Genomic DNA, 26,903 nt, shown 5'->3' with positions numbered 1-26,903 from the left:
AGGCACTGGTAAAATATATGGGTGAGGACATCTTCTTTAATTTTCAATATTTTCTATAATTTAAATCAAACTTTGAAGAAATTATGCAGACAAAACATGTGTTACCTTCTGAGCCTACACCATTTGCTCTGTTTCTTGTAGCAAAATACCTCATTCAAACATGTGCAAAGCATCGGGGGCTTTAATGTGTACAGACAGATGGAGACTAGAAAAGCCACCCCTACCTATGTCCTTGATGGAAAAGAAATAACCCCACTTTTTGCTGTTGCTCCAAGGTAGTGGTATCTGTTAGGGAACAGAGATTCCGAGTCTAAAATTCCATTCCCAGCAACTTTGGTTTGCTTGAATGCAATGTCTTAATCATGAGTTTCTCACCAATAACATGTATAACACGGTCTACAACAGTCTGCTTCCTAGGAGGTTAAAATCTGAAGAATTACTTCATTTTGTTATCATGACAACATGCTGAAATAGCTATTGTTTTATAAGCTTTTAGAATGATGACTACTTTGAAAACTCTCAAAATTTAATCTGTACTCATGATGTGTTAAGTATAGAGCTACACACATTTGCATGGGTCTTTGCCTTTTGTAAGGAACGAGTTATTACTCATTATTATTTACTTAAAGATGCAATTCAGTTCAGAGGTTTACAGAGATGTTTGAGGAGTAGCTTTGATTTTCAAGAGTTTTGTATCTGTATGTTATTTCTTGTCTTTGTAGCTAAGGCTGTCTCTTGGTCAGGGTTGGTGTTCAAGCTATCACATACCAGGTTACTAGCAGCCAGGATTAAGAAAATAACAGGACTTGTATAGGGCTCAGGACACCTTCCAAGAATTCAATCCAGTAAACCACTACTAATAAATGAAATTTGGGACCTGAGATGAAAAGTATTTCTCATCCTTGCTACAAGTGGAACTCAAATTTCTTTATTGAAACTCAACAATTTAAAATGATTGATATTTTGTTTCATCTCAATTCTTCATGATCTCCCTCCTCTAGGCTTAATGTTTCCAATTTTGTGAACTCAGGACACATGAGATTGTGCTATGAGCATGCACCAAATTGTTTATGATGACAGTACCAGAAATGATCTGAAACAAAGTTTTCTTTCTTATGATTGCAGATCCCACATGTTCGGGATGCCTTCCCACCTTTCCTCTGAAGTCATGCATAACCAAAGTGCTGTGACAGAGTTTGTGCTCCTGGGGCTCTCACAGAATCCAAGAGTTCAGAAAATAGCATTTCTTGTATTTCTGTTGGTCTACATTGCAACTATGGGGGGCAACATGCTAGTCATAGTGACCATCGTCTGCACCCCTACTCTGCTGGGCTGCCCCATGTACTTCTTTTTGGTATTCTTGTCTTCCCTGGATGCATGCTTCTCCTCAGTTATCACCCCAAAGGCAATTGCAGACACTCTCCACGAGAGGAACACCATCTCCTATGAAGGCTGCCTGATACAGGTCTTTGGTGTACACTTCCTTGCTGGTGCAGAGGTGATTGTGCTCACAGCCATGGCCTATGACCGCTATGTGGCCATCTGCAAGCCCTTGCACTACCCTTCCATCATGAACTGGAGGCTCTGTGGCATTCTGATGGGCATCGCCCTGACAGGAGGCTTCCTGCATTCCATGATTCAAATTTCCTTTACTTTCCACCTGTCGTTCTGTGGCTCCAGGGTCATAGATCACATCATGTGTGACCTGTACCCGCTCCTGAAGCTTGCTTGTAATGACACTCACATCTTGCATCTTTTGGTGTTTGCCAACAGTGGGTCTTTCTGCATCCTCATCTTCTCTATGTTGCTTGTATCCTATGGTGTCATCTTGTTCTCCCTGAGAAACCACAGTTCTGAAGGGCGTAAGAAGGCGCTGTCCACCTGTGGCTCTCACGTTGCTGTTGTGGTTTTATTTTTTGTCCCGTGCATTTTTATGTATGCACGGCCTCCATCTGCTTACTTCTTTGATAAATTTGTGGCCATATTTTGCACCACGTTAACTCCCTTGCTCAATCCTATGATTTATACTTTCCGGAATAAGGACATGAAGAGTGCCAGGAGAAAACTGTGCAAGAGATTGGTGGTGCTGTCTGATGAAAAATAAAACATTAGACTTCTAAAAGAATTAATTTAAGATGAAAATGTCAAAATGATCCTAGATATTTATAAGGTGTATGTTGTGTACACACAGGGAGCTAACATAATACAATAGAAAAAGTACTTTCAAGTTTACCTGGAAATAACATTTTCACCCCCAGATTACTGATCATCCCTGAGATGGAAACTCAGTATCCTCTGTGTCAATCAAAATGATTTGAATTTATCCCTACTTTGAGTGTAGTGATCAAAACAGAACGTTTGAAATGATGCACTGCCTATCCAACTGGTATTCACTCCATGCCTTGAAAAACATTACTTATGGAATAAAAACTTTATAGATATTAGAAAGAGAAACTTAAAGCATTTCAAGAAAAAACTATATATGTTTAGGGCACTGTCCTCAGTGCTTAATTAAAAAAAAAAAAGACAACAGAGAGAGAGAGAATTTTCAGAATTTCAAATATAAATGTTCTTGGATCACAGGACTCCACCATTTGGTGCATCCATTACTATCAGCTACAGAATTTGAGTCAATTTATTAATATTTGACATCAAAATTTCTCAAGTCTTGCCTACAGATAAGTTTCTGTCAAGCCCCTTGACCATGTCATAGCAATTAGCCATGGCATAGGAAAAAGGGCAGATTCCCCAAGGGGACAGGTGAGCATCTCCACTAACATTACAAAAGAGAGACTCTGCAGCCTTTGGGAGACCATCTAAGTGACTAGAAAATCCAATTCTGAACTTGCAAATGTGTGTAACTGATGTTTTCTCTCCAAGGGGAAGAGTAGAAGCCAAAGTTATCTGAAGATTCTCAAAAGATCACTATATTTCAAGTTACTCAGTGATTTCATTTCTTAATCCAAATGATGTCTTTTGGGCTAGTCCATTAGTGGTTAAGAATAGTTCCTAAAATATCACATAGACAATGTGCATTCACTGAGACAGAAGTGCAATAATTCATGGACATGGTAAGGTGCTTTTCCTCCTCTTCTGTCTTTGCCATCATTGTCTACCATATATAAAAGATCATCTCCTAATGTTACTTCCCTTCTCACAGAGGATTTATTTTTATGTGGCTCATTTATATCTACAAATTAGTAAGAAAGAAGTAGCTGAAATCATTCGTTTAACTTTTTCATGAATTTGAGAATCTAAGATTGTATGTTCTGTAAAACAAAAATATTATTCTCATCAAATAGTGGTAACCAAGGAAGATTCATATCTGACCCAGAAAAGACTCAGATTAAAATAAATTTCCATTATTTTAACTCTCAGCAGCCCACTATTAACTCTGATTATAATATTCAATGAGAAAGTCAAATATAATATTCAATAAAGGAAAATACAAATACTAAAAGGTATGTATCTGACCTTTTTCATCCCACCAAATTTGATGAACCACATTTTACAAATATTTTCCAGCAATAATTATTGTTTTAATTGTTTTATACCCCACTTTGTTTTGGCTTATAGATATTGAATTTCAATGGTTTCTTTGCAGGCCATCCAACTGTTTTGCTGCCATTAAATGGTCTGTTTTAGTCATTATAGTCAGTGAAAGAATTTTCAGAAGCATATTGCCAATTTAAAAATATGGAAATTTTTAAAAGACTGCCTCTGGATGTCTGAAAGAGTCAGTAATACCAATTTCTAAATTTAAAAAGTGAAATAGTTTCACATGATAATGTATACAATTTTATCAATTTAAACTAAAATATCAAAAGAATTACATACAGTATTAAGAGTTGAATCTAGAACACGCCAACTTTAATGGATTTATTATTATCATTGCATTATCATAAATCAGGTTAAAGGAGGAGTTTCCACCACATCATGGAATTGTTCTCCATTCTAATGAAAGAAAAGGCAAAATGCTTATGGTGATATCTAAGACTACAAAGTTGGGTTTCCTTAACTTCCCTCAGTACTTCTCATTCCCTTTCAGGAATTTGCTACAATACCTCCTGCCTCACAGCCTGTGCATGGCCCCCTTGGCTTGAAACATTCTCCTTCCTTTCGTATACTTCATGGTTAACTGCACCATCTCCTATGTAACAAATGCTACTCAGTCTGTGATTTTAAAACTACCATCTTTTCATCTCACTTTATTGGCTTTCATTAGCATGTTCCCACCATCTTTGACCACCCTAAATACATCTATTGGTGTCTTAGTTACTTTTTTCTGGTTGCTGAGACAAAATATCTGACACCCAAAATTAAGGAAGGAAAGATTTATTTAGCCCGCATTTTGCGGAGGTTTCAGTTCATACTCAGCTGGCTCAAAAGCAGAGTGGCATGTGGCAGAGGGCAAGGATTCATGGCATAAGAAAATGGCAAAAGCAACAAGAGCAAATAAATAAATAAATAAATAAATAAATAAATAAGGGAGGCACGTGGGGAAACAAGCCTCTTTTCCTCCCTTACAGCTATCCGCCCCAGGGCAAGTGTAACACTCACACCCATAATCCCAGCGTTGGATAATGGATCAATCATAAACTCTAGAAGTCAGTCCCGTGACTGCAGGAGGCTTTGGGGGGACATCCAGACACAAACCATAACACCTGGAAATGTTTGTTTTCCAGGCCTAAGACTCTTCAGTCTTTACTAGAGTTATCTTATTAAAATAAAGGAGCTTTAGACTTGTTATTAAAAGATTTGGATTCTGGAGTTTCTTCTATTACTAAATAAATATGTGACCTTGGATAATTTCACTTCTCTGCATCTCAGTTTATTTTGAGAAAGTAGAATTAATAAGAACACAAAAATATTTCTTCTGCACTTCTCAGAGTCCATGCTTTTTTCTTTTCATGTGTTATGTATTTTGTACAATATAAATTCCCATTTCATTTGTCTTCAAATTCCCATTTAATTGGTGACCAAATGGAGTCCCAAAGAATTCAAAGGACACAAGCAAAAACTTTGTCAAGATTCTTCCAGTCCATTGGTGGTAGCAAAAACAATAAGAAAAACAATGAAAAGGGTATTGGAGTATGGTATTCTTTTAGATGTTTCTCTCAGACACTAGATGTTTGAGGTTCGATATTAGGTTGTTTATTTCAGGTTGCTCTATTTTCTTGATTTCAGTGTTCACTGCTATAAATTTCCCTCTTAGTACTGCTTTCACTATGTAACATTAGTTCCATTACATTGTATCAGCATTATCAACTAACTGTAGAAACTGTCTAATGTCTCTTAATTTCCTCTGTGATCCACTGATTGTTCAAGAGGGTATTATTTCATTTCCATGTATTTATATAGTTTTTGTAAATTCTTTTTCCACTGATTTCCAGTTTCATTGCACTATAGACAGATAACACCCATGGGATAATTTCAATTCCTTTCAATTTACTTAAACATATTCTACGAGCTAGTATGGGGTCTGTTTTGGAGGATGTCCCATGCAAAGCTGAAAAGAATATGTATTGTGATGTTGTGGAACAGAACACCCTGTAGATATCTACTTAAGCCCATCTGTTCACAGGTTTTGTTTGGTTCTGGTAGTTCTTTGCTGATTTTTTGTCTGGCTGACCTGGCTATTTGTGACAGTATGGTAGTGAGGTCCCCTATTAAAATTGTGTTAGTGCCTGTCTGATTTTCCATGTCCATCAATATTTATTTTATACAGCTGTGTGTATGGATATTTGGTGCATATATAGTTATGATTGTTATCTTTCTCTCAGGAGCTTTCCCTTAAGAAGTATGTAGAAGAATTGATACTTTGAAAGATTAAATAAAATTGACAAACCCCTACCCAATCATATCAAGAAAAGGAAAGAAAAGACTGAAATCCATGTAATTCAGAATGAAAAGGGTGAAACCACAATACAACCTGCAGAAGTCCAGAAGATCAATGATACCTATTTTGACAACCTGTACACAAATAAGATGGACAACACAGAAGACATGGACAGGTTCCTAGATACATAAGAATTACCAAAGTTGAATCAAGAAGATATAAAAAAACTAAATAACTCAATATCTGTCAATGAAATTGAAGATATAAGAAACACTGAACAACAAAGAAAAACCTAGTTCCTGATAGATTCACAGCTGTATTCTACAAGAAATTAAGAGAATATCTAATGCTACTATCCCTTGAAATTTTTAATAAAATTGAAAGGTAAGCAATATTCTTAAAGTCATTCCTGGAAGCAAATATTACCCTGAAAGCAAAACCAAAGAAGGATCAAACCAAAAAATAGAACTACAGGCCAATTTCTCTAATGGACCTAAACCCAAAAATCCTCTATAAGATACTAACAAATAGAATGCAGTAAATCATCAAGAAAATCATTATACACAATCATCAAGTAAGATTCATTCCAGGGATGCAAAGATGGTTCAACATAAGGAAATCAATTACTGTGTGCACCATATCAACAGGGCCAAGATCAAAAACCCATGATCATCTCTATAGATGCTGAAAAAGAATTTGACAAAATCCAACAACCATTCAGTATAAAAACCTTACAGAAAAGAGGAATGGATGACTTTTCACTCAATCTGATAAAAGCCATCTATGACAAGCCAACAGCCAATATCACATTAAATGGTCAAAAACTGAAAGCTTTACCTCTAAAATCAAGAACAAGAAAAGAGTGTCACTGACACTACTCCTACTCAATATATTTCAGAAACATTAAAATAATTAGACAAGGGAAAAAAATAAAAGAAATAAAAATACAAAAGCAAGAAGTAAAATTAAAATTATTTGTCAATGACATGATACTCTCCAGAGAAGAACCCAAAAGCTCCATCTAAAGACTTCTAGATTTAATAACCAAATCTAGTAGCATAGCTGGATACAAAATCAGTTTTCAAAATCAGTAACATTCCTATACACAAATAACAAACTCACTGAGAGAGAATTTAGGGAAACCACATATTTCACAATAGCACTGAAAAAGAATGAAATACATAGGAATGAATCCCACAAAGGAAGTAAAAGATCTTTACACTGAAAACTAAAGCACTCTGAAAAAGGAGATCAAAGAGAATATCAGAAAATCAAAAGAGCTGGGGATATAGTTCAGTGGCACAGCACCTTCCTGACGAGCACAGGTCCTGAATTCAATTCCAGGTACCAAAAGAAGAAAAGAAGGAAAGAAGGAAAGAAGGAAAGAAAGAAGAAAGAAAGAAGGAAAGAAAGAAGGAAAGAAAGAAAGAAAGAAAGAAAGAAAGAAAGAAAGAAAGAAGAGAGAAGAAAAGACAAGAAAATGGAAAAATATCCTTTGCTCTTGGATAGGAAGACCCAACACAGTGAAAATGACCATACTCAGCAAATTGTTATACAGATTGAATGCAATCCCAATCAAAATTCCAGTAGCACTTCTTACAGATTAAGAGAAAATAATCTTAAAATTCATTTAGAACCAGAAGAGACATAGAGTAGCAAAAACATTTCTGGGCATCCAAACCAAGGTAGGAGGCATCACAATTCCTAACTTGAAATTATACCACAAAGCTAGTGTGATTAAAGCAAAAAGAAAAAGATAAAATAGCATGGTACTGGCAAAAAGATAATAACAGACTTCCATATCAATGGAGCAGATTAGAAGATGCAGAAAGAACTCCAGACATCTCAGCCACCTTACGTTTGACAAAGGTACCAAACACATTCACTGGAAGAAAGATAGCCTCTTTACTACATAGTGGTGGAAAAACTGGCTTTCCACTTACCAAGGACTAAAACTAGGCCCATGTCTCCCACCAATAAAAACAGAATGGATCAAAGATCTAAATATTGAAACAAAAACACTAAATCTGCTTGAAGAAAGAATAAATAGAACTCTTTACATAGGTATAGGAAAAGATTTTATGAACGAAACCCCAATTGCATGGAAAATATTATAAAGAATCAAAAATCTGGGGTCTCATCTTATTAAAAAGCTTTTGCACAGCAGAAGAAATCAACAGAGTGAAGATACAACTCACAGAGTAGGAAAATATTTGCTAGCTGTTCCTCAAAGTACTAATATCTAGAATATATAAAGAATGCAAAATCAGACTCCCACCCCAATTTAAAGACTCAACACCAAAACTGGGCATCTGAAATGAATTCACATTTATCAAATGAAGAAGTATATACAAATGACAAATAAATATATAAAAATGTTAAACATTGGCTCCCTAGTGTAAGAAACTGAAAGAGTAAATAAGATCTGAAAGGTACAATAGATATTGTGAAAGGCAAAGAAATTGCTCAAAAGGAAATAACAACTGGGATGGGGAAAAGGAGAAAAGAAAAAAGGGAAAATGTATAAATATATGTGTATATACATATACATACACACACACGATAGTTAAGATAATTATACCATTAATTTCTATTAGTTTATTGAAAAAAACAGTGCTTGTACTGTTTGATCAATATTGTTTGATCTGGTAATTTGAGCAACTAATTTGAAGATAATAATATGCAATGTAATAGCCATTGTTTATTTCCTATATTTTGAAATTCTGTATGATTTTAATTATTTCTTCACTTTAAATTAAAAAAATGTTAAACATCACTGGTCACTTGAGAGATGCAAATTAAAATAATGCTGATAGCCCATCTCACTCTAGAAAGAATAGCTATTATCCAGGAATCAACCAATAACAAATACTGTAGGTTGTGGGGAAAAAAGAATCCTTCTCCACTGTTGAAGGGAGTGTAGACTGGTACAGCTGCTGTGGAAATTCCTCAGAAAGCTAAAACTAGAGTTTGAATTTGACCCAGCTATTCCCCTTCTTAATATCTTCCCAGAAGAAGAAAAAGCAACATATCACAGTATATGCATGACTATGTTTATAGCAGCAGAGTTTCTAATAACTGAATCTTGGAAACAGCCCAAAAGCTCATCAACAGATGAATGGATAGAGAAGATAGGGTTTTTTTTTTTAATACAGTATAATATTACTTAACCATGAAGAAGGATAGAACTGAGATGTTTCTAGGTAAATGGATGGACATTCAGAGCATATCCTCAAGTGAAATAAAATGGGCACACTTGTGTACATGTCACATTATTTCTCTGGTGTGTGAAACCAAAAGTGCAAATAAGAACCAAAATTTATGGTGGATATTGTGAAACAGGTAGAATATGTTCAAATGGGAAGAAGAACTAGGGAATGGGGAGGGGAAAGGAAAGAGAAAAGAAAAAAAGAGAAAGGAAAGAAAAATGGAAACAAAGCTTTTACAAATAAAGAAGAGGAATTGAAGGCAGGGGAAGGGAACGGAGAAACACAGAAGAAAGAAAAAATAAGAAATAAAGGAAATATATAGCTCCAGAAATGATGGGGAATGATGGCCCTGAAAGTCAATTATCTCTTTTCTATTTGAGCACTTAGATCTCCTCAGAGCTTTGAATATCACTCAAAAAATTTGGCTTAAATGGAAAGCTTCAAGTACATTTTATTAGTCCACAGCTCAATATGACTTTGAAAGCTTGCTTGGATGGAGTGTTGATAACTGAAGTGAAAAGTTTCCTCTGAGACTGGCCCAGAGGAAAGACAGGGGATGTAATCTGTCATCAGCCTAGTGGGGATTAATAGTCACCATGGTTTGCTATGGACTTAGATTAACAGTGTTCCATAGCTCATAACAAGTCTTTCAGGGTTAAGTTGGAAGAGCAATGGCCTTTGTCCCTTAGGAGCCCAGCATTTGTGATGTTTTTACAAATAGCTATAAATATTTGAGGAAAGAAACACAGGTTTAATTCACATTCTGCCAGGGACTATCTTGGGCTAAGAGATCTCACTTTGCAGATGTCCCTATACAGAAAAAAAGGAGATACATCATTTTACTGTGAAAAGTGCTCAGAAAGATAGCAAGAAACGTACTGCCAATATTTTGGTCTCTTTCATAGAGCCTAACTCAGGTGCTCTGGAAAGCGTGGATTGTAGAGTATCTCTCTGCTTGGCTTCTACAACAGAGCCCAAGAGTGGATGGATAGAAAGTATAGTTTACGTGCTGCAGATATATGGCATGTAATCCATCTTTGAAGTGAATCAGAGTTGAAAAAGAGCAAACTATCAATACTTAACTGGATGCCATTTGCCATAACTTTTTTTTTTTATAAGAAAAATGGTAAGTTTTCAAACCTAATGGAGCTGTTTCCTTTCCCTTGCTTCCCATTCAGAAGTAAGTCACCGTCCTCTAGATCTGGCTCCTAAGTAACCTAATGTTCCAGACACAGCTTTTGCTCATGGATGAAAAAGACCAATATTCCAAGTTTTCTCAGCCTGCACTTTCCTCTGTGTCACAGGTTCAGTTCTGATCAACAACGAAGGGGACACTAGTGTGGACCTAAGACCTGCAGACTTTTCATTTGCAGAGTCTAAGGCAGAGAATACACTGACCCTATGCAGCTTGTGTGGATGCTGACGATGCTGAGAATTCTGATACTGATGGCACCATGTTACTTGTTCAGAGTTGATTTTCAGCCCTGCTCTGTACATGTTTTCTGTGTATGAAGTCATAATATAAGGAGTGGAGGGGAGAGAGAGAGAAGCAAAATTCCTTAGTGAAATACTAGAAAAGAAGTGCTCTCTGGCTGTGATTCCTTGCTGTCACTCGATGGTAAGATTTTCCCTGTCTCAATCTCATGATTCTCTTTCTTTCTAATTCTTATTCACCATGTTTTCCTTTGAACTTGTCTCATTACCCTCCAAACTTTCTATCTCCTTCTCAATATTATGTATTAAATATAAAAATGAAGGGCTGATATCACTGACCCATCTTGAAGGTTGCATCTGTTTGATTGGGCATGAGCTGAACATTTCCGTAGTTCCTTTAGCTACCCGTTTAAAGTTCCTTGAACGTGTGTTGTCCTCCATTGAATGGGTGGAGTGTGATGCTCTCTGTGGCAGGAAAGACAGAGTGCTCAGTGAGATCCTGCTAGTGGTACAGGTTTGTATTCTGACCCTCTGTCTTCTGTGATTGCTCTCTGCTTATCACTATCTCTGCTAATCACTTCTGTGATTGCTCTGGCTTATCACTAGTCTGTTCCCAGACTATCTTAAATTGTATAAACAGGCATATTATAAATTTTCCATACAAGGTTTAGTGAAATCACATGAATGAAAGATGCTGAAGCAAATATGAGAAGCACATAGTAAGGCTTAAATGACTCCATAGAAATATGCATTTTCACTGTGAAATGCTGTTAGCAATAATTTTATTTGACTGAGGAAATCTGGGAAGGGTTGGCTCAAGAGATGGTATTTGAATTGGGTGCTCTGTCCACAGACAGAAATGGAGAATAAAGATTATCAAAGAGGACAGGTGATGAGAAACCATTAGCTTTAAAATATTCAGGGAATGAGACAATTTAGGTATGTGTGTGAGCCACAGAAATTTCTAGGTGTGGCGGGGTCACAGATAGGCAGAACAGTAAGAGCATAAGGGGAAAGAGGGATGACAGCAAGGGGCTAAGGGTTGGAGAGCCACAGCGCGTGTCCAAACCACTGTATTTAGAAGCCATAGTAATCATTTTGCTGTATTTATAGATCACCTTGTTTTAAAGCACCCACTTTGCCTTTTAAAGTGATAGTAAGGACGACAATAGACGGACTTCATATGAAAGGTCAGAAGAAGTTAGTATATCTGAATTTGGGTCCTTCTTCCTTGTTCAGAGACCAAAGTATCTCAGTAAAAGCCTGTATGGTCTCCTCAAAGGATGCTAAGATTAGCTGTTGATAACTTTGGCATTTGAAAAATAATAATCTGAATTTTTGGTCTGTATAAAATATATTCACACAATGAAAGTCACTCATGTATGAGACCTAATATGAGGTATTCTTTTTCTGGACTCAACTTCATGAGACATTTTAGAACATATGAACTACAAACTAATGTACAAAATGATTATGGCTTATGCTGTGCAAATATAAAGGTGATTTTGGTAACATTGATGAGAAGTGTTCAGTTTTACTGTCTCTAATGGAGCATGGTTGAGAATGAGCACTTTTAATCCTTGTCTAATAAAGGAAGTGGCAATTGTGAAGCCAGTGATGAATCATATTTCGGATGACTATGAGCCCATTTCCTTTTTTTGTGACCACAGTGAGGCAATTTCTAAAATTTCCAATGAGTTTTTAAGTGCAAACAACAGAAAGACAGATGTTTTTGGTGGGTCCAGGAATCTTGAAGGAAGTAGGCTTTTCATTTTAGATGAGCTGATCAAAGTAACACAAAAATATTGTTACATTCCACTAAACAACTCTGAGTAGTATTTGCTCCATAGCAATTCATAAATACTAGCATAAGTTGCTCTGGAGCCTTATGCCTCAAATTCTGTATGTTGCCCATGAAAACCTCCAAACTTCACAACCCAGCTTTCATGACTTTCTGCCAGGAGAACAACTTACTTTTACAAGCTTATCTACTGCAGTGTGTGTTTGTGCTTCCCTAATTATAAATTCTGTGTTGATTCATTTGTCTGAAAAATATTTCCCTTCTATTTTCATTAAAACATGTCTTTCTATCCCAAATGCCCATCCTCTTCTGATTTTCATACCTCTGAATCCAATATTTGATAAAGATTTATCTTTATTTTCCTCTCATCGGGGAACCTCTATGTTCAGAATGGTATGTGCTTTATAGTTATTAAAATGTTTGGAGCTGTTATCACTCATTTGTGCAACCCTAAAAAACTTATATGAGCCACAGTTCTGGTGTAATGTCAGCCTCTGCAAAGAAACTGTGCTTCAAGGCGGGGGGCACTGCATTTTGTGTAAATGAGCAACTTGAAATAATAGTTTTATAGAATGCCAAGTAGGTCTTCAAAGACCAGTTATAATTGTACTGAATGTAATCAATCCAATTATAAATACTGCAAGCACTTGTATATGTTTTGTATATATTAAGCTAATTTTCATAGCAACCCCAAAAGGTAGACTCTTTTATTATTTATATTAGTTATGTGAATATCAAGGGAGTTGATAGGCATCAGACCACTAGCGGCAGTGAGATGGAGTTTGAGTCTGATCCCTTTCTGAACAATTAGTGCATGTTTGTGGTGCATCATGAATGCATTCACGGTGAGCATTTGGTCCATGTACACTGCACCTTATTTCATTTTACATCCCCTGCCCCTCTCTAACCCTCCATCCATCACCTATTCCGCTGTCCACCATTAGTCACTGAGCTAATACTTCTCTTTCTGATTTTGTTACATCTCTGAGAATCTACTTGGGAACAAGACTCTTTCCATACAGTTTCAGTTCCCCTCTGACCACTATATCAATGAGAAAATTGTTCTCATTGCCCCACAGATGTTTTCCGCTATTCCCATATTGATCACACAGTATCTTATATACCCATGGACCTAATCTACATTTATCTTTAGGCTCCTAGGAACAGGGTAATATCTTTCAGTCTTAATAATAATTTTGTGTAATTTTGACTCAGCATTGAAAGTGAAAGATAATTATGAAAGAGTAGGAAATAAATACAACTGTAATATTTTTCTAGCAAGCAAAGTGGGAAAGTGGAAAATTGAACTATGCAAGTCCTTCTGAGAAGATATTCAGCAGGGAAGATTGTTGAAAAATATTAGGGCCTAATTTTACTGGAATAGTGTATTGTTAGATTTCTAGAGCACAGAGATACACCGCATAACACATGAAACATATATTCATGTGTGTGCACATATGTGTGTATAAAAAGTTGTTATCCTTCTTCTGAAAATTCAGAGTAAGATAGGACAAGAAAATTCAGAATGATCGGACAGATACTTGCACACCGTTTTGACATAAGAAGGTTAAATTTCAAAGCAGTTAAATCACCTGCCCAAAGGAAAAAACTGGCTTCACAGCTCACAGTTTAGATAAAGATCAAAATATTTGAAGGATATTTATTGTATATTCCCAAAATGCACAAGCTTTGATCCAAACTACCAAGGTTCTGAGGATGCAGATAAATCTTGAAGAGGCCTGGCATCTGAAAATTTTAAGCACTATAGAGGAATTTGCCTCACTAGAATGTAGGTGGAAGTAGTAGAAAATGGCACAGAACCGTGGAATTTAGAGCTCAGCTTACTAGCCCTTCCAGTATGTCATTTCATTTCTTCTCTTTGCAGATTAAGTGCTGCTAGCTGCATCCTATGTACAGACACTGCTATGGTGATGAATAACAGTGTGACCGAATTCATTCTGTTTGGGCTGACACAAGATGCTGAAATGCAGAAGGTGATATTTGGGATCTTCCTGATCCTTTACCTCATGACACTGTTGGGGAACTTTCTCATCATCGTGACCATTAAAACAAGCCAGACCCTTGGGAGTCCCATGTACTTTTTCCTCTTTTACTTATCCTTTGCTGATGCTTGTTTCTCTACAACCACGGCCCCCAGACTGATTGTGGACGCCCTTTCTCAGAAGAAGACCATTTCCTACAGCGAGTGCATGACGCAGGTCTTTGCAGCCCACTTCTTCGGGTGCATGGAGATCTTTGTGCTCATCCTCATGGCCTTTGATCGCTATGCGGCCATCTGTAAGCCTCTGCAGTACACGACCATCATGAGCCAGCGTGTCTGTGGTGTGCTGGTGACTCTGGCCTGGGTGGGATCTTGCATCCATTCCTCAGCACAGATTTTCCTGGCTTTGAGACTGCCTTTCTGTGGCCCCAATGTGATTGATCACTATTTCTGTGATTTGCAGCCCTTGCTGAAACTTGCCTGCTCGGACACTTACGTGATAAACTTGTTAGTTGTGTCTAACAGTGGGGCCATCTGCATGGTGAGTTTCCTATTGCTGCTCGTCTCCTATGCCGTTATCCTGTACTCGCTGAGAAGCCACAGCTCAGAAGGAAGGCAAAGAGCCCTTTCCACATGCACCTCCCACTTCATTGTGGTTGTCATATTTTTTGGCCCCTGTATATTTATATACACACGACCTGCAACCATATTTCCAGTAGACAAGATGGTGGCTGTGTTTTACACGATTGGCACACCCTTGCTCAACCCTCTCATCTACACACTGAGAAACGCAGAAGTGAAAAGTGCAATGAAAAAGTTGTGGTGTAGTATGACCTCAGTGGACACATGATATAGACAGATAGATTCTAATGTATGCTTAGCTAATAGTTATGTGGTATTGTGTGGCTTAGAAAGATAAACTATTATTGACAGGAGGGAACAAACCAAGATTATTGACAGGAGAAAACAAGCAACATATCCTTGTTTTTCAATCACAACCTAATTCAATTCCATATATATTTTATTATATGTATGAATATATAAAATATCTGACTAATCTCAGAGTGATTGTGTACGTGTGTGTATGTGTTGACAACTATGTATACGCCAATCCCTTTCCAGATATCTTTTTTCTGCAGTACTTGGGATTGAATCCAAGGTCTTTGTACTGAGTCACATCTCCAATCTTTTTTATTTTTTATTTGAGATAGGATCTCACTAAGTCCCTCAGTTGCCCAGGCTGGACTTGAACTTGGGTTCCTCTTGCCTCGGCCTCCCTGAGTAGTAGGATTACAGGCAACCCTCTCCAACCCTGGCTCTTTTTCCGATTTGGTTCTGGTCTGTTTTAAATAGGAATGTAAGAGTAGTTACATTCTACTCTTAGAAACTGGACAGAACCAAAGCTGTCATGTTGCCAATCTAAGGACTAGAGAGGACAGTCCTGGGAACAGTTACTCTGTACATCTGTCTGCCTCACTAGGGACACCTACAGTGATAAGCCCTCAGACTCTAACAAACACTTGAAAGTCCAATGGAAATCAGGCGTGGAAATGCTCTTGAAATTCGGTGGCTGTTGAGGATGAGAGGGCTCTTCTAACTGGATGTGGCAGACAGTTCTGCCCAACCTGCTGTCCTTGGAGACCTTCAAGTTGCCCTTCACAAAGGGACTACGCATGAGGAGTTCAGCAGCAGGACTATGCAGCAAGAGAATGAAAAGTGATGTATAATGAAGAGAGAGAAGGCAAGAGAAAGTAGTGGCTTCCCCCAGGTGTAGAAAAGCGCTTTCTCGTCCTTATGTTCTGTTAGTCACTGCCGGCTATGTGAGTATCCGGAGGAGGAAGTGATGATTGATCTGCCTGCTTCCTTGACCTGGAAAGCGGAGCCTCAGCGGTCACAGGTATGAGGGCATCAGGGTTGGTGAAACAAGTGCTTCTTGTACTTCTGATTGTACCTGAAAACTGTCCCCAGGTCGAGTCCTCTGTCTCAGGTTGCCCTGGTCAGTGCTGCCTGGGCCCAAGAGCATCCTAAAAATCCCCTGGGGGCCACAGGGCAGAAAAACCAAGGTGTGGGGTCCTGGGGTCACAAGAGGGGAGGGAAGCATCGTAGAGAAGGGACAGAGAGTCCAGCTGGCCATGGGCTTGTGGGCAGGCACCTGGGCATGGAGCCTCCTCAGCCTTTCTTCCCTGCTGCTTCCTCTCCTGACCAGTGCGGCTGAGATCAGAATCCTCCCGAGTCCGAGGGTCCCCAGGGACCCAGTCTATCCCAAGGATGAGGATGAGGCCTCCAGCAGAATTTCCATTTCTGTGCCCCAGGGTTCTGGCTCACTGGCACCTTCACAGGAGAGGTCTACAGCTCCCTGTTTGCTAAGAGGGCAGAGACCCAGAGGGGTACAAAAGATGTGGCAGTGGGGTGTCCCCTGGGCAGTAGCCACGCACCAGCCTGAGGCAGCTCAGGTGCTCCTGGAGCTTCTGGTTCTGGTTCTGCAGGAACCCTTGGCTGAGGGGGTGTGGTCTGTTTGTAAGCCCTGCAGCATCTGCTTTCTGTCCTCTTGGCTATATCTCAGCCTTGTGCTCTGGCTGCTCCCAGTTTCCAATTCTGGTGACTAGTTCTGGTTGCTCTGCACCTGGGCTTACAGATGTCCCACCAGGTGGTCCAGCTCCTTCTGCAGCTCCTTAACCTCTGCCAGCAGCCGCTGTTCCTCCTCAGGGGGCCCAGCCTGGGTTGCAGCCTTCAAGAGTCCCTGAGAAAGGAAATGGTACAGGCACTGGGGACCTCTGGCCTCTTAGAAATCTCCTCTCAGTGTTCAGCCCCAGTTCCCCCTCCTTGTCCCTAACCTTGGCTTCCTGATGATCAATTTCTCATTCCCAAATTACTGCCAGTGCTGAAGCCATGACCCAGTGCAGTTCTCAGTGTATGCACCTGACAAAGGCACAGGGAACGGTGGATGACTGGATTGTGCAGTGACCCCAGACTCATCTATCCTACTATCCTGCCCTCTGTGTGCTTCTGGGCCCCAATCTGGGCTACCTCAGATGCAAGACCCTAGGCTGAGTCCAAGAGAAAATCCTAGGGGTGGAGACAGGGTTGGGATGCAGGTGGCTGGTGAGGAAGTGGTGCCTGGGCAGTGGTCTCCCGCAGGCCAGCGCTGCTGGCCCAGTAGGAGATGCTCACTCGGTTTCATCCCTGTGCTTGGGGCCACTGGAGGCAGCGTGGTTCTGTTGAGAAAGCAAGGTATGAGGTGGTGATTCAACTTCCGGTAAGAGTCACCCCACCCGGAAGTGTAGTGAACCAAGCTCAGGCTGACCAACCTTCCTCCTCCCCAGAACTCACGGAAAAGCCTCAAGGCATTCTCCAGCCCCTCCCAGTCCCCAGGGAGAATGCCTATATCTAGGGTCCAAGCTGCCTGAAGAGCAGACTGTAGAGAATGCAGGCCTTCAGGAAGGAGTACAGCGCAAGGTTCAGGTGAAAAAGGAAAGGCACAAACCCAAAGTGAGACCAGGTGACATCCTTCTTCTCCCTGGAGCATAGCACAAAACTTTCAGGTTGTAGCCTGAGGAGCCGAAGCTGGCCTAAGAAGGTGCATCCAAGCCAGGGAGGCACTGCCCTTCCTGAGGGCCGCTCTGCACCACAACGACCCTGACCAACTCCAGTTTAAAAGCCAGACTCCCCAGTAAGGGATCCCTCAAGACGCTACTTTAATTTTACCCTTAACAGACTTTGAGGCAGTTATGATTCTTCGAGGAGCTCATTTACCATTGAAATGCTAACTTCCTCACACAGGTATGACAGGTGTAAATCATTATGACTTTCCTTATTTCTTTCTTCTTATTATTTTAAAGAGAAAAAAGATAAACAAACAATGAAACAGGTTAGTAAGACAGTTACAATAGTTGATGCATTGCATATTGTCTTCATATTAGTTAATCAGAGTACAAGACATAGGCATGATATCTTGTCTAAACAATCCTTGTTTCTTTTTTGCCTTTTTTATTATAAAGAGAATTTAAAAAATTAGAAATGATACAGAATTTCAAAAAACAAGATGGGAATTCACCAACAGTTATTATATTGCATATTGTTATCTTCAGAGTAGTTGTTCAGATTAGCAGATATAAGCATGTAAAACTTGTCAAAAAATTAAGCATTAACTGTTCTTTTCAATAAACCAATAGAAATTATATTAGTTATGTTATGTGTGTATATATATATATATATTTTTCCATTCTTTGTTTCTTTTCTCTTTTCCCTAACCCCAGTTGTTCTTCCCTGTTGAGCAGACCATACTCAAAAGTGAAATAAGTGACACCCACATGTGTAAACCTCACATTGTATCACTAGTATAAGAATTTGAAAGAGTAAATAAAGTCCAAAAGGTACAACAGATATTGTGAAATTGCTTCTTGATGACTACTCGTCACCTTCCAAATTTAGAACACTGCTGAATCCAGTTTTTGAAACTATTATGAAAATTGTTTGCTTGGTGATCACTTTCACCCCATGGCAGCAAATGCCAGCTCTACACTAATTCTGAATGCTACATCTCCTGAACTCCAGACTCATGAAATCAGTTGTCTGTGTAATATTTCCTTCAGAGTATCTAATCCTATCTCAAACTTACTAGCTCTAAAATTAAGCCTTGAGTCATTCCTCAAAAATATTCTTCCAGGATTTACCATTTCAGGTGAAGAGAACTCCTACATCAAAAACAATGGTCTGTGACTTTCTCTCATATCTCATATCCTAACAGCAAGTCTAATATTCTTCCTTCCTTCCTTGCTTCCTTCCTTCCTTGCTTCCTTCCTTCCTTGCTTCCTTCCTTCCTTGCTTCCTTCCTTCCTTCCTTCTTTCCTCCCTTCTTCCCTCCCTACCTCCTTTCCTCTCTCCCTTTCTTCCTTCCTTCCTTCCTTCCTTCCTTCCTTTCTTCCTTCCTTCCTTGCTTCCTTCCTTCCTTCCTTCCTTCCTTCCTTCCTTCCTTCCTTCCTTTCATGTGGTTTTGGAGATTAAGACTGAACTTCAGGCCTTTGCACTGAGTTAAATCCCCAGTCCTTTTAAAAGTTTTATTTTGTGACCGGGTATTGATAAATTGATAAATTTATCAGGTTGGCCTTGAAATTGGAATCCTCCTGCCTTAGCCTCCCAGAGAAAAAGGATTACAAGTATGTGTCACCACAAGAACAAGCACTTGGTGTTTTTTGTTTGTTGGTTGGTCTTTGCATTCTATTTTGAAAGAAAGCCAAAATTTGATTTCTCTCTCCCTATTATCCCCAACCTGCTCCAACCTACTGTCATCTCATGCTTGGGTTGCTGTGTTTGCCTCCTGTCACTGATATCCTTGCTTTTGTGTTTGATCTCTCTGTTTACCCAGATCCTCTTAGACCCTGAAGCTGAGACAGCATAGTTTATGGTGGGAAAGCCTGTGTGAGGAAAGAGGAAGGGGACCAGGAGGGGACGACCGTGCTGCCAGTTGGTGATGTGAGTCTGATCTCAACTGGAGAGGAGGTGGGCTGGGTGTAACAGTCCTAGGCTTCCGTGTGTTTATGAGAAGTTCAGCGAGGCTGCTAGGGAGTTCCGAGCCAAAGCCTCCCGTCAGAGGCATTCTGTGCTTCCTGGGAACAGGCCTACCGTTGTTTCCACACTGGGCTCACTGATTTGAGAAACAGCAAGAGAAAACATGGCCGCAATCTGCACATCCGGGGTCCATGGTGACTTACGCTTCTGCAGCCAGATATCCGGACTGCCACCCCCTGACTCGTGTCTACATCCCACTGTCTATTCTCTTGTCATAGTCAGCACCATCCTGCTCCCAAGTAGCCAGGCCCCTCACTCAACTGCTTGGACCCTCCCCATACTTCCCGTTGTATTCAGAATGAGGCCAAATCACAGGTGGGCTTCCCCAAGTGGACTTCCCCACGACTTGGAGAAGGTCAGAGCAACAGACCTTCTTCCTCTAGGCTGCTGCAGTTGTAGAAGATCCAGGGTCGTCTACTCTAAGCCCTTGAGTAACAGCTGGGAGCTGGGAAGAAGGTGGCTTCTTAGACAGACAGCTTCAGCTTGACGCAGGTTCTAAAGTCTGATAGAGATTCCAAAAGTGTTTTTGGCTCTGAATCGAAATGTCCTTGGATATTGTTAGGCCACTTTCTCAGAATGTTAGGCTGTGGGACACAAAGAGGAGTGTCAACATATAATACATTTACCTTTCTGATAAACGAATATGTGTTTGAGATTTTTTTGAGGGAAGTATCCAAAGATTCATCTACAACCCAACCCCAAATCCAGTACTGGGGACTGAATGTAGGGCCTTATGCATGCTAGGCAACTGCTCTCCGACGGAGTTATCACCCCAACACTTTTTAAATTTCATTTGGGAACAGGGTGAAATTGAGTTGCCCAAACTGGCTTCAACTTGTAACCCTCATGCCCTGGGCTCCTGAGTAGCTGGGACTAAGGGGAATGTCATCATGCCCCGTTACAATCAAGATCTTTTATTTTTCTTTTGCACTACTGGGAATGGAATACCAGGATGCTCTATCAGTGAACCACATCAGCAGGCATTTTAAATTATTATTATTTTTATTTTGAGGCTGGGTCTTATTAAATTGCCCAGACTGGGCCCAGACACAAGATCCTCCTGCCTCAGCCTCCCCATTGCTGGGATTACAGGTATGCACCATCATGCCCTACTCAACCAGGGTTTCTTAAGTTTGAAAGTAGTTTGGAATTTTTATCTTAGTCTTCTAGTCAAAAGGATACTAATCTTATCAATGAAGGTGGAGTCTTCATGACCTAATTAATTTTCAATGCCTCTACCTTAGGGTCAAGTTCAAACATGAATTTTGGAGGTTCACCAACACTCATCCACATAAGGGAAGGACTGAAAAATTTTGGTTGGAAATCGATAGGTGAGAATTCCTATCTATGAAGAAGAGGACAATTGCAAAAGAAGTTCGGATGTAAATTTTGACGATGGTGGTAGTGACGATAGTGGCAGGAGTCCCTTTTGTGGGCATCCAAAATTTAAGAAGTTTGTTAGACAACAAAGATTTATGCAGGCAGATACATGATCCTGAAATCCATGTGCTAGTTTGTGAGCATTCAGCACATGGATGACATGAACAGCTAAGGGATCCAATGCACTTGCTGTGGCAACTTTTATTGACAGAGGAAAAAAGGAGATAGGGCACAATAACCTTAATAGACAAGGGAGAAAAGGCAGTCACAAAACAGAATGGGAAGCAAGCTATGCAAACCAAGGCAAAACTGGAAATAGAGTAAATAAAGTTCATCAGCAATGAAAAATGATGGGGCTGGGGATTTAGCTCAGCGGCACAGCTTCTGCCTGGCAAGCGCAAGGTCATGAGTTTGATTCCTGGTACCAGAAAAAAACAAACAAACAAAAAAACAAAAAAATAAAAATGATGATAGAACTAGCTAAACCATGAGCATGACTAACAAGTGAGTTCAGTAATTGCTAGTGATTTGCAATATTAATAGCTCTCTTTAAGGGGGAATGATAGGAAAACCTGCCTGGCATGGCTTTAAAATGCACTGAGCAGAAGGTCATTGGAGGCAGCGCATTCAAAGAGTAAAATTATTCCATATATTTTCCTATGAAGGGAAGAAATGGCAAAATAGCTGCAAGAAGAAGTAGAGTTAAAAGGACTTTCTAAATTTTATTTAATAGTTTTAGTAGTTTATAAGGACAATGGGAAGTGGTGATGTATGGAACATTGTGTAAAGATTCAGTTGAGGTAACCTACATATCTGCTGTTATGGTTTCTACCTGGATGTTCCCCCAGACCCTCGAGTGCTGAGAACCAGGGCCTTGTGGGTGGTGACTGTATTATGGGATGCTGCAGCTGGCTTAGTGTTGGGAGGAAGAGTCTGATGAGAAGAAATATATTGCTAAGGTCAAGACCTGGAAGTGTTTATCTCCCTCCTTGGCTCCGCCCTCTCTCTCTGCTTCCTGGCTGCCATGAGGAAAGCAGGTTTCTTGTGGCCAAGTCCTTCTGCCATGGCTTCCTGCCTGCAAGTGGCAAGCTATGGGCTACAAAGATGAGCCCAAGTAAGCTCTGTTCCTTTAAGTTGTGAATGTTGGATATTCTTTCCCAGAGATGAGCAAGTAACTAAGACACCTACCTTGCTTATCACCTCATTTCTTTTTTCTTTTTTCTTTTTTTTTTTTTTTTTTTTTTTTTTTTTTTTGGTGTTCCAGCTTAGTACATCTGTCTAACCAAAACTTTGTACTTTTTGATGAAAATTTCCATTCCAGACAGTGCATCTCATCCTAAACTCCCCAGATATTGGTAATCATCATTCTACTCTTGTTTCTAAGAGTTCAGTGTTTTTAGATCCCACATATGAGTTGAGGTTATGCTGTTGTTTTCTTTCTGTGTCTGGATGGCTTCTCTCACCATTAACAGATATGGCATTTTTCAAAACAAGATGGATGTTTCTCCAATTCCTCAAATATAATTATCATGTAATTCAACTATTTTATTTCAGAGTAAGTATCCAAAGGAATTAAAATTCAGTATCCTGTAAAGATGTTTGAACTTTCAAGTTCATTTTAGCATTATTCATAAGAAATGAAATAATGAAGAAAATGTGGCATATGGACAACCTGTATTATATATGTCTATATGGTCTACAGCCCTGAAAACAGAGAAAATTCTGTCATTTTAGATAAAAGAGATGAACATCTTGGACATTGTGTTAATTGAAAGGAATATGGAAGGTGGCAAAAATAATAGATTTGCTTGATGATAAGAGCGATTCTTCAGAAAAGAGAAAGTTGCTAAGAAGAAGAAGAGATGATCAGAATGTCCCCTTCTCACAAACAAGAGGAAATGTGGAGGCTGTGACATTAGACAGGAGCAAGATAGTTTTTACACGGAATGGAGTTCTGGACCTGCGGAGTGAAGCTGACAGTTTAAAGTGCTCACAGAAGAGTCAGGTCACAAATTAAACATGAGAGGGCTTAATGTGAAAATGGACACATGCAGAGGTAATTCAGTGAGGATAAAGATGCACACAATCCATTAACATTTCTAAGTACATAAGGAAGTCAACAAAATCCCCCATAGCATACTGAAGCTTGCCATTTTTTTTATTTTAAAAATGAAAGGAGGAAAACATTAACAGATGGACAACCTTTTACAAAATAGCAAAAGAACAGTACAGACAATGCAGAGTTACAAACAAAGTAGCAGGAAATTAACAATGCTTATTGTATTACATACTGATATTTTCAAAGTGGTTTCTCATGAAAACAGAGACATGCAGTATTGATCAATCAAGAACTAATTCACAGTTTCTTTAACCAAAGAAATAGAAGACAGTAGATTAACTATGTTAACTATCCTGAATATACATACATACAAAAGTTCTCCTTTCCCTTCTCTTTTCCCACATCCCAGTTGCCCTTTACCCTTGAGCTTTTTCCTATCATTTCACAAGGTCTATCATGCCTCCAAGTTTAAATTAACTCTTTGAGGTTTTACACTAGTGAGACAGTGCAGTGTTTGCACATGCAGGTCTGATTTATTTCACTTCTGAGTGTGGTCTCTAGTTGTGGCCATTTATCTATAAAGGCCTCGAGTTTATCTTTCTTTATAACTGAGCAATATTCTGTTATATAAAAGTATCACAATTTTCTTATCCATTCCTTGGTGAATGAAGCTTGGCATTTAACTTGGGCACCACTTGGAGCAAAATCATGTAGACTCAGCATTAATAAAAAAGTGGTGTTCATACAGCAGTTAACAGTAGAGATTAGAATGTGTGGTTTTTCCAGTACCAATTTACAAAATGAAAGAGGATTTATAACAGTATTGTCTTAGCCTGTATTTTCGCAGGTATGATAAATTTCCCTTTTAAAAATGAACTGTGTTAGCTTTTTAATAGCAAAATGCTTTTTTGTTGTGGTTTATTCTTTGTCTCTAGTGTCCTCCAAAAGACCTGAACACCACTCTACTGAAGTTGAGAGTAATATAAATGGCCTGTTTTTCATCCTCTCCAATAGATTTCAAAACAAAAATTTTTCCTCTTGTCGTACCTATAATTGAAATTGTGTTTTCCATCAGTTTTCATGGAATAGATTGTTAATTACTCTCACACTTCTTCATTTTCACATACAGCACATTTCAATTCCAGGGCTGCAAGATGCCCCATTAGCTTCTGTTCTTTGGAGGACAATTTCTCACTTCATAGGGCAGGACGGTTTTCTAAATCCATAGCGATCTCCTAAGAATTACTATAGTATGGAACTGTTCCTTATATGTATAGTGTTGCTCTTTCTTTAAGGTAATAGCATTTTGGCAAATTGATATTATTTCTAATATTTCATAAAGCTTTTAAAAGATAACTATCACTCAATCTCACTTATACATAGAACCCAAAAAGTTGAACTCAGAAGCAGAGTAGATGATAGATTGCAGGGGCTGAGTGATGGGGGCTGGGAGTGAGGTGTGACATCAGAGATGTTGGTCAAAGGATGCAAAATTTCAAGAAGACAGGAGGCAAACATTCTGGTCAATTATTGCACAGTGCGGTAGTTTTAGTTAATACAGTGCATACAGTAATACCTAAATTCACAAGCTTCTGTATGTGAACAGTTTGGTTTGTGAACAGATGCATTCAACAAAATTTTGCTTCTGTTTGTGAACTCTCCATCAGATAATGAACACAAATGTGACTGTCTTCCCTAGATATATTAATTAGTTTGACTTAATCATTCCACCATTTATACATCACATTGTGCCTCATAAAAGTACAAACTATTGCTTTGCCAATATCACCTGCACACCTGTGCTGAATACCTGTACTGAATACCGATTCTCACTAGTTTGCTTCCCTATCCTGTTGCGTGTACTCTGGAAGCGTACCCACTGCCCACTTATTCTCTCTCACCAGTGTCCTGTTCAGGAGCCAAATGTAGGGAATCACTGGTCTTTCAGTGTATCCCAGGGAGGAATGGCAGCGGGTAGGAGGAAAATAAAGACAAGAGACAAGATCTGGATTAGGTGGAGATGACCTCTTACCCAAAGACCTGCACTAAAACAGTAGGGGCATTTATTTATACTCTTGCAAAGTTAGTATCAGGAGAGACAAGGTTGCCTGGGGACTCATGACTGAAATTGTCCCGACAGGATGATTTTTTCAATACTGAGGTAGCTTGACTGCTTGAGGCACTCTGGCTCTCTCCTGCCCTCACACATATGACCAATATCGAGCTTCAGCCACAACCAACACATTGCTACAGAAGAAATAGCTCACCACCACAGACCAGAGACTGTGGTGCAGCTAGAGCAGCTGTGTAGCCAACCTAGCAGACCGGAAGACAGTGAAAGCCACTTTGCTGCTCACGGGGTGACTGAGACCTAACCTGGACTGGGAGAGACTTGTGTGTTGGAGGAAGCAGTGAAAACAAGAGACATTTTCCAGGGCTCCAACCCTCCATCACTGATTGCTGAGTGAGCTAGAGCAGCGTCCAGCACATCGTTGAGGGGAAGAGCAGCAGTGCTGAAGTCCCTTCTTCCATGAAGTTTCTGCTTTGGAGTCAGCCCACCATAGACCGATCCCTCTGAAGCCATATGCCAATTAACACTTTCCTCCTTTAAAATGTAGAGGTCAAGGATCTGTCCCAGCAATGGGGAACCTGATTAATAGCCCAAGCTTTATTTCTCCCTAACACTTTTTTCTCTTTGTCCACTAATAACATTTTCTCTTTATCACTGCTTTAACAATTTATTATGATATAACTTTAGTCTCTTCATGATTTTTGTGCTCTTAATTTGTTGAATTCTTCTATTTCTGGGTGTATCATTCTCATAAAACATAGACTTTTTTGGACACTCTTTTTTCCCACTTCCTTCACCAATCCTGTTCTTGGAAAATTCCAATTATAACATTTGTATATTAGGCTGCTCAAGTTTTCCCCCATCCTAATCAAATACTATTCATTTTTCCATTCACCATTTTATCTTTATTTTCCATTTTACGTAGTTTCTATTGCTATGTTGTCAGTTTAACAAAACTTTTGCTGAGGTGGTCAAGCTTGTAGAGTATCCAAACCTCCCTTAATCCACTTTCCAGGGAGTTTTTCAACTCAGTTACTGTATTTTTAACAATATAATATCAATTTGTAACTTTTGGAATAGTTTCCATGTCTCTGCATGTCATACTCAATCTTAACTTTATTTCTTAAAAATATTAAGCACATGTATCATAAACCAATGAATGTATTCACTATTAAAGTGTCTTGGTTACCTTTCTTTCATTGCTGGCACAAAATATCTGATGCCCAAAATTTAGGAAGGAAAGGTTTATTTAGCTCACAGTTTGTGGAGGTTTCAGTCCATACTTGGCAGGTTACAAGGCAGAGTAGCACATGGCAGAGGGATACAGCTCATGGTGGCAGAACACAGCAAAGCAACAAGCACAAAAGCCAGGAATGGCTGCAAGCAGCCTCTTGCTCTCCCTTACATATACAAACTATCCACCCCAGGGCTGGTACAGCTCTCACACCCATAATCAATCAAACTCTAAAAGCCTGCCCCATGATCCCATGAGGCTTTGAGGGGACACCCAGACACAAATCATAGCATTCCACCCCTGGCC

The 26,903-nt window shown here is 39.3% G+C and overlaps 2 protein-coding genes across 2 annotated transcripts; both read left to right on the top strand.

Annotated features, from left to right (window-relative positions):
• Positions 1-1,132: 1,132 nt before the first annotated feature.
• On the top strand, positions 1,133-2,104 carry LOC102025933 (olfactory receptor 4C15-like). The gene has a single exon (XM_005407944.2). It carries the CDS (start codon positions 1,133-1,135, stop codon positions 2,102-2,104), a length of 972 nt encoding a protein of 323 aa, XP_005408001.2.
• Positions 2,105-14,208: 12,104 nt separating this feature from the next.
• Positions 14,209-15,135, top strand: LOC102027887 (olfactory receptor 4C11-like). The gene has a single exon (XM_005408190.1). It carries the CDS (start codon positions 14,209-14,211, stop codon positions 15,133-15,135), a length of 927 nt encoding a protein of 308 aa, XP_005408247.1.
• The last annotated feature ends 11,768 nt before the right edge of the window (positions 15,136-26,903 follow it).

The sequence above is a fragment of the Chinchilla lanigera genome, unplaced genomic scaffold (assembly GCF_000276665.1).
Source record: "Chinchilla lanigera isolate Chin_1 unplaced genomic scaffold, ChiLan1.0 scaffold00110, whole genome shotgun sequence".
NCBI classification, from domain to species: Eukaryota; Metazoa; Chordata; class Mammalia; order Rodentia; family Chinchillidae; genus Chinchilla; species Chinchilla lanigera.
Note: the sequence above shows the minus strand (reverse complement) of the source record. Positions and strands in the feature narration are given on the sequence as shown.

Coding starts and splice junctions, on each gene's coding strand:
- LOC102025933 (XM_005407944.2), top strand. CDS start 1,133: ATGTTCGGGATGCCTTCCCACCTTTCCTCTGAAGTCATGCATAACCAA.
- LOC102027887 (XM_005408190.1), top strand. CDS start 14,209: ATGGTGATGAATAACAGTGTGACCGAATTCATTCTGTTTGGGCTGACA.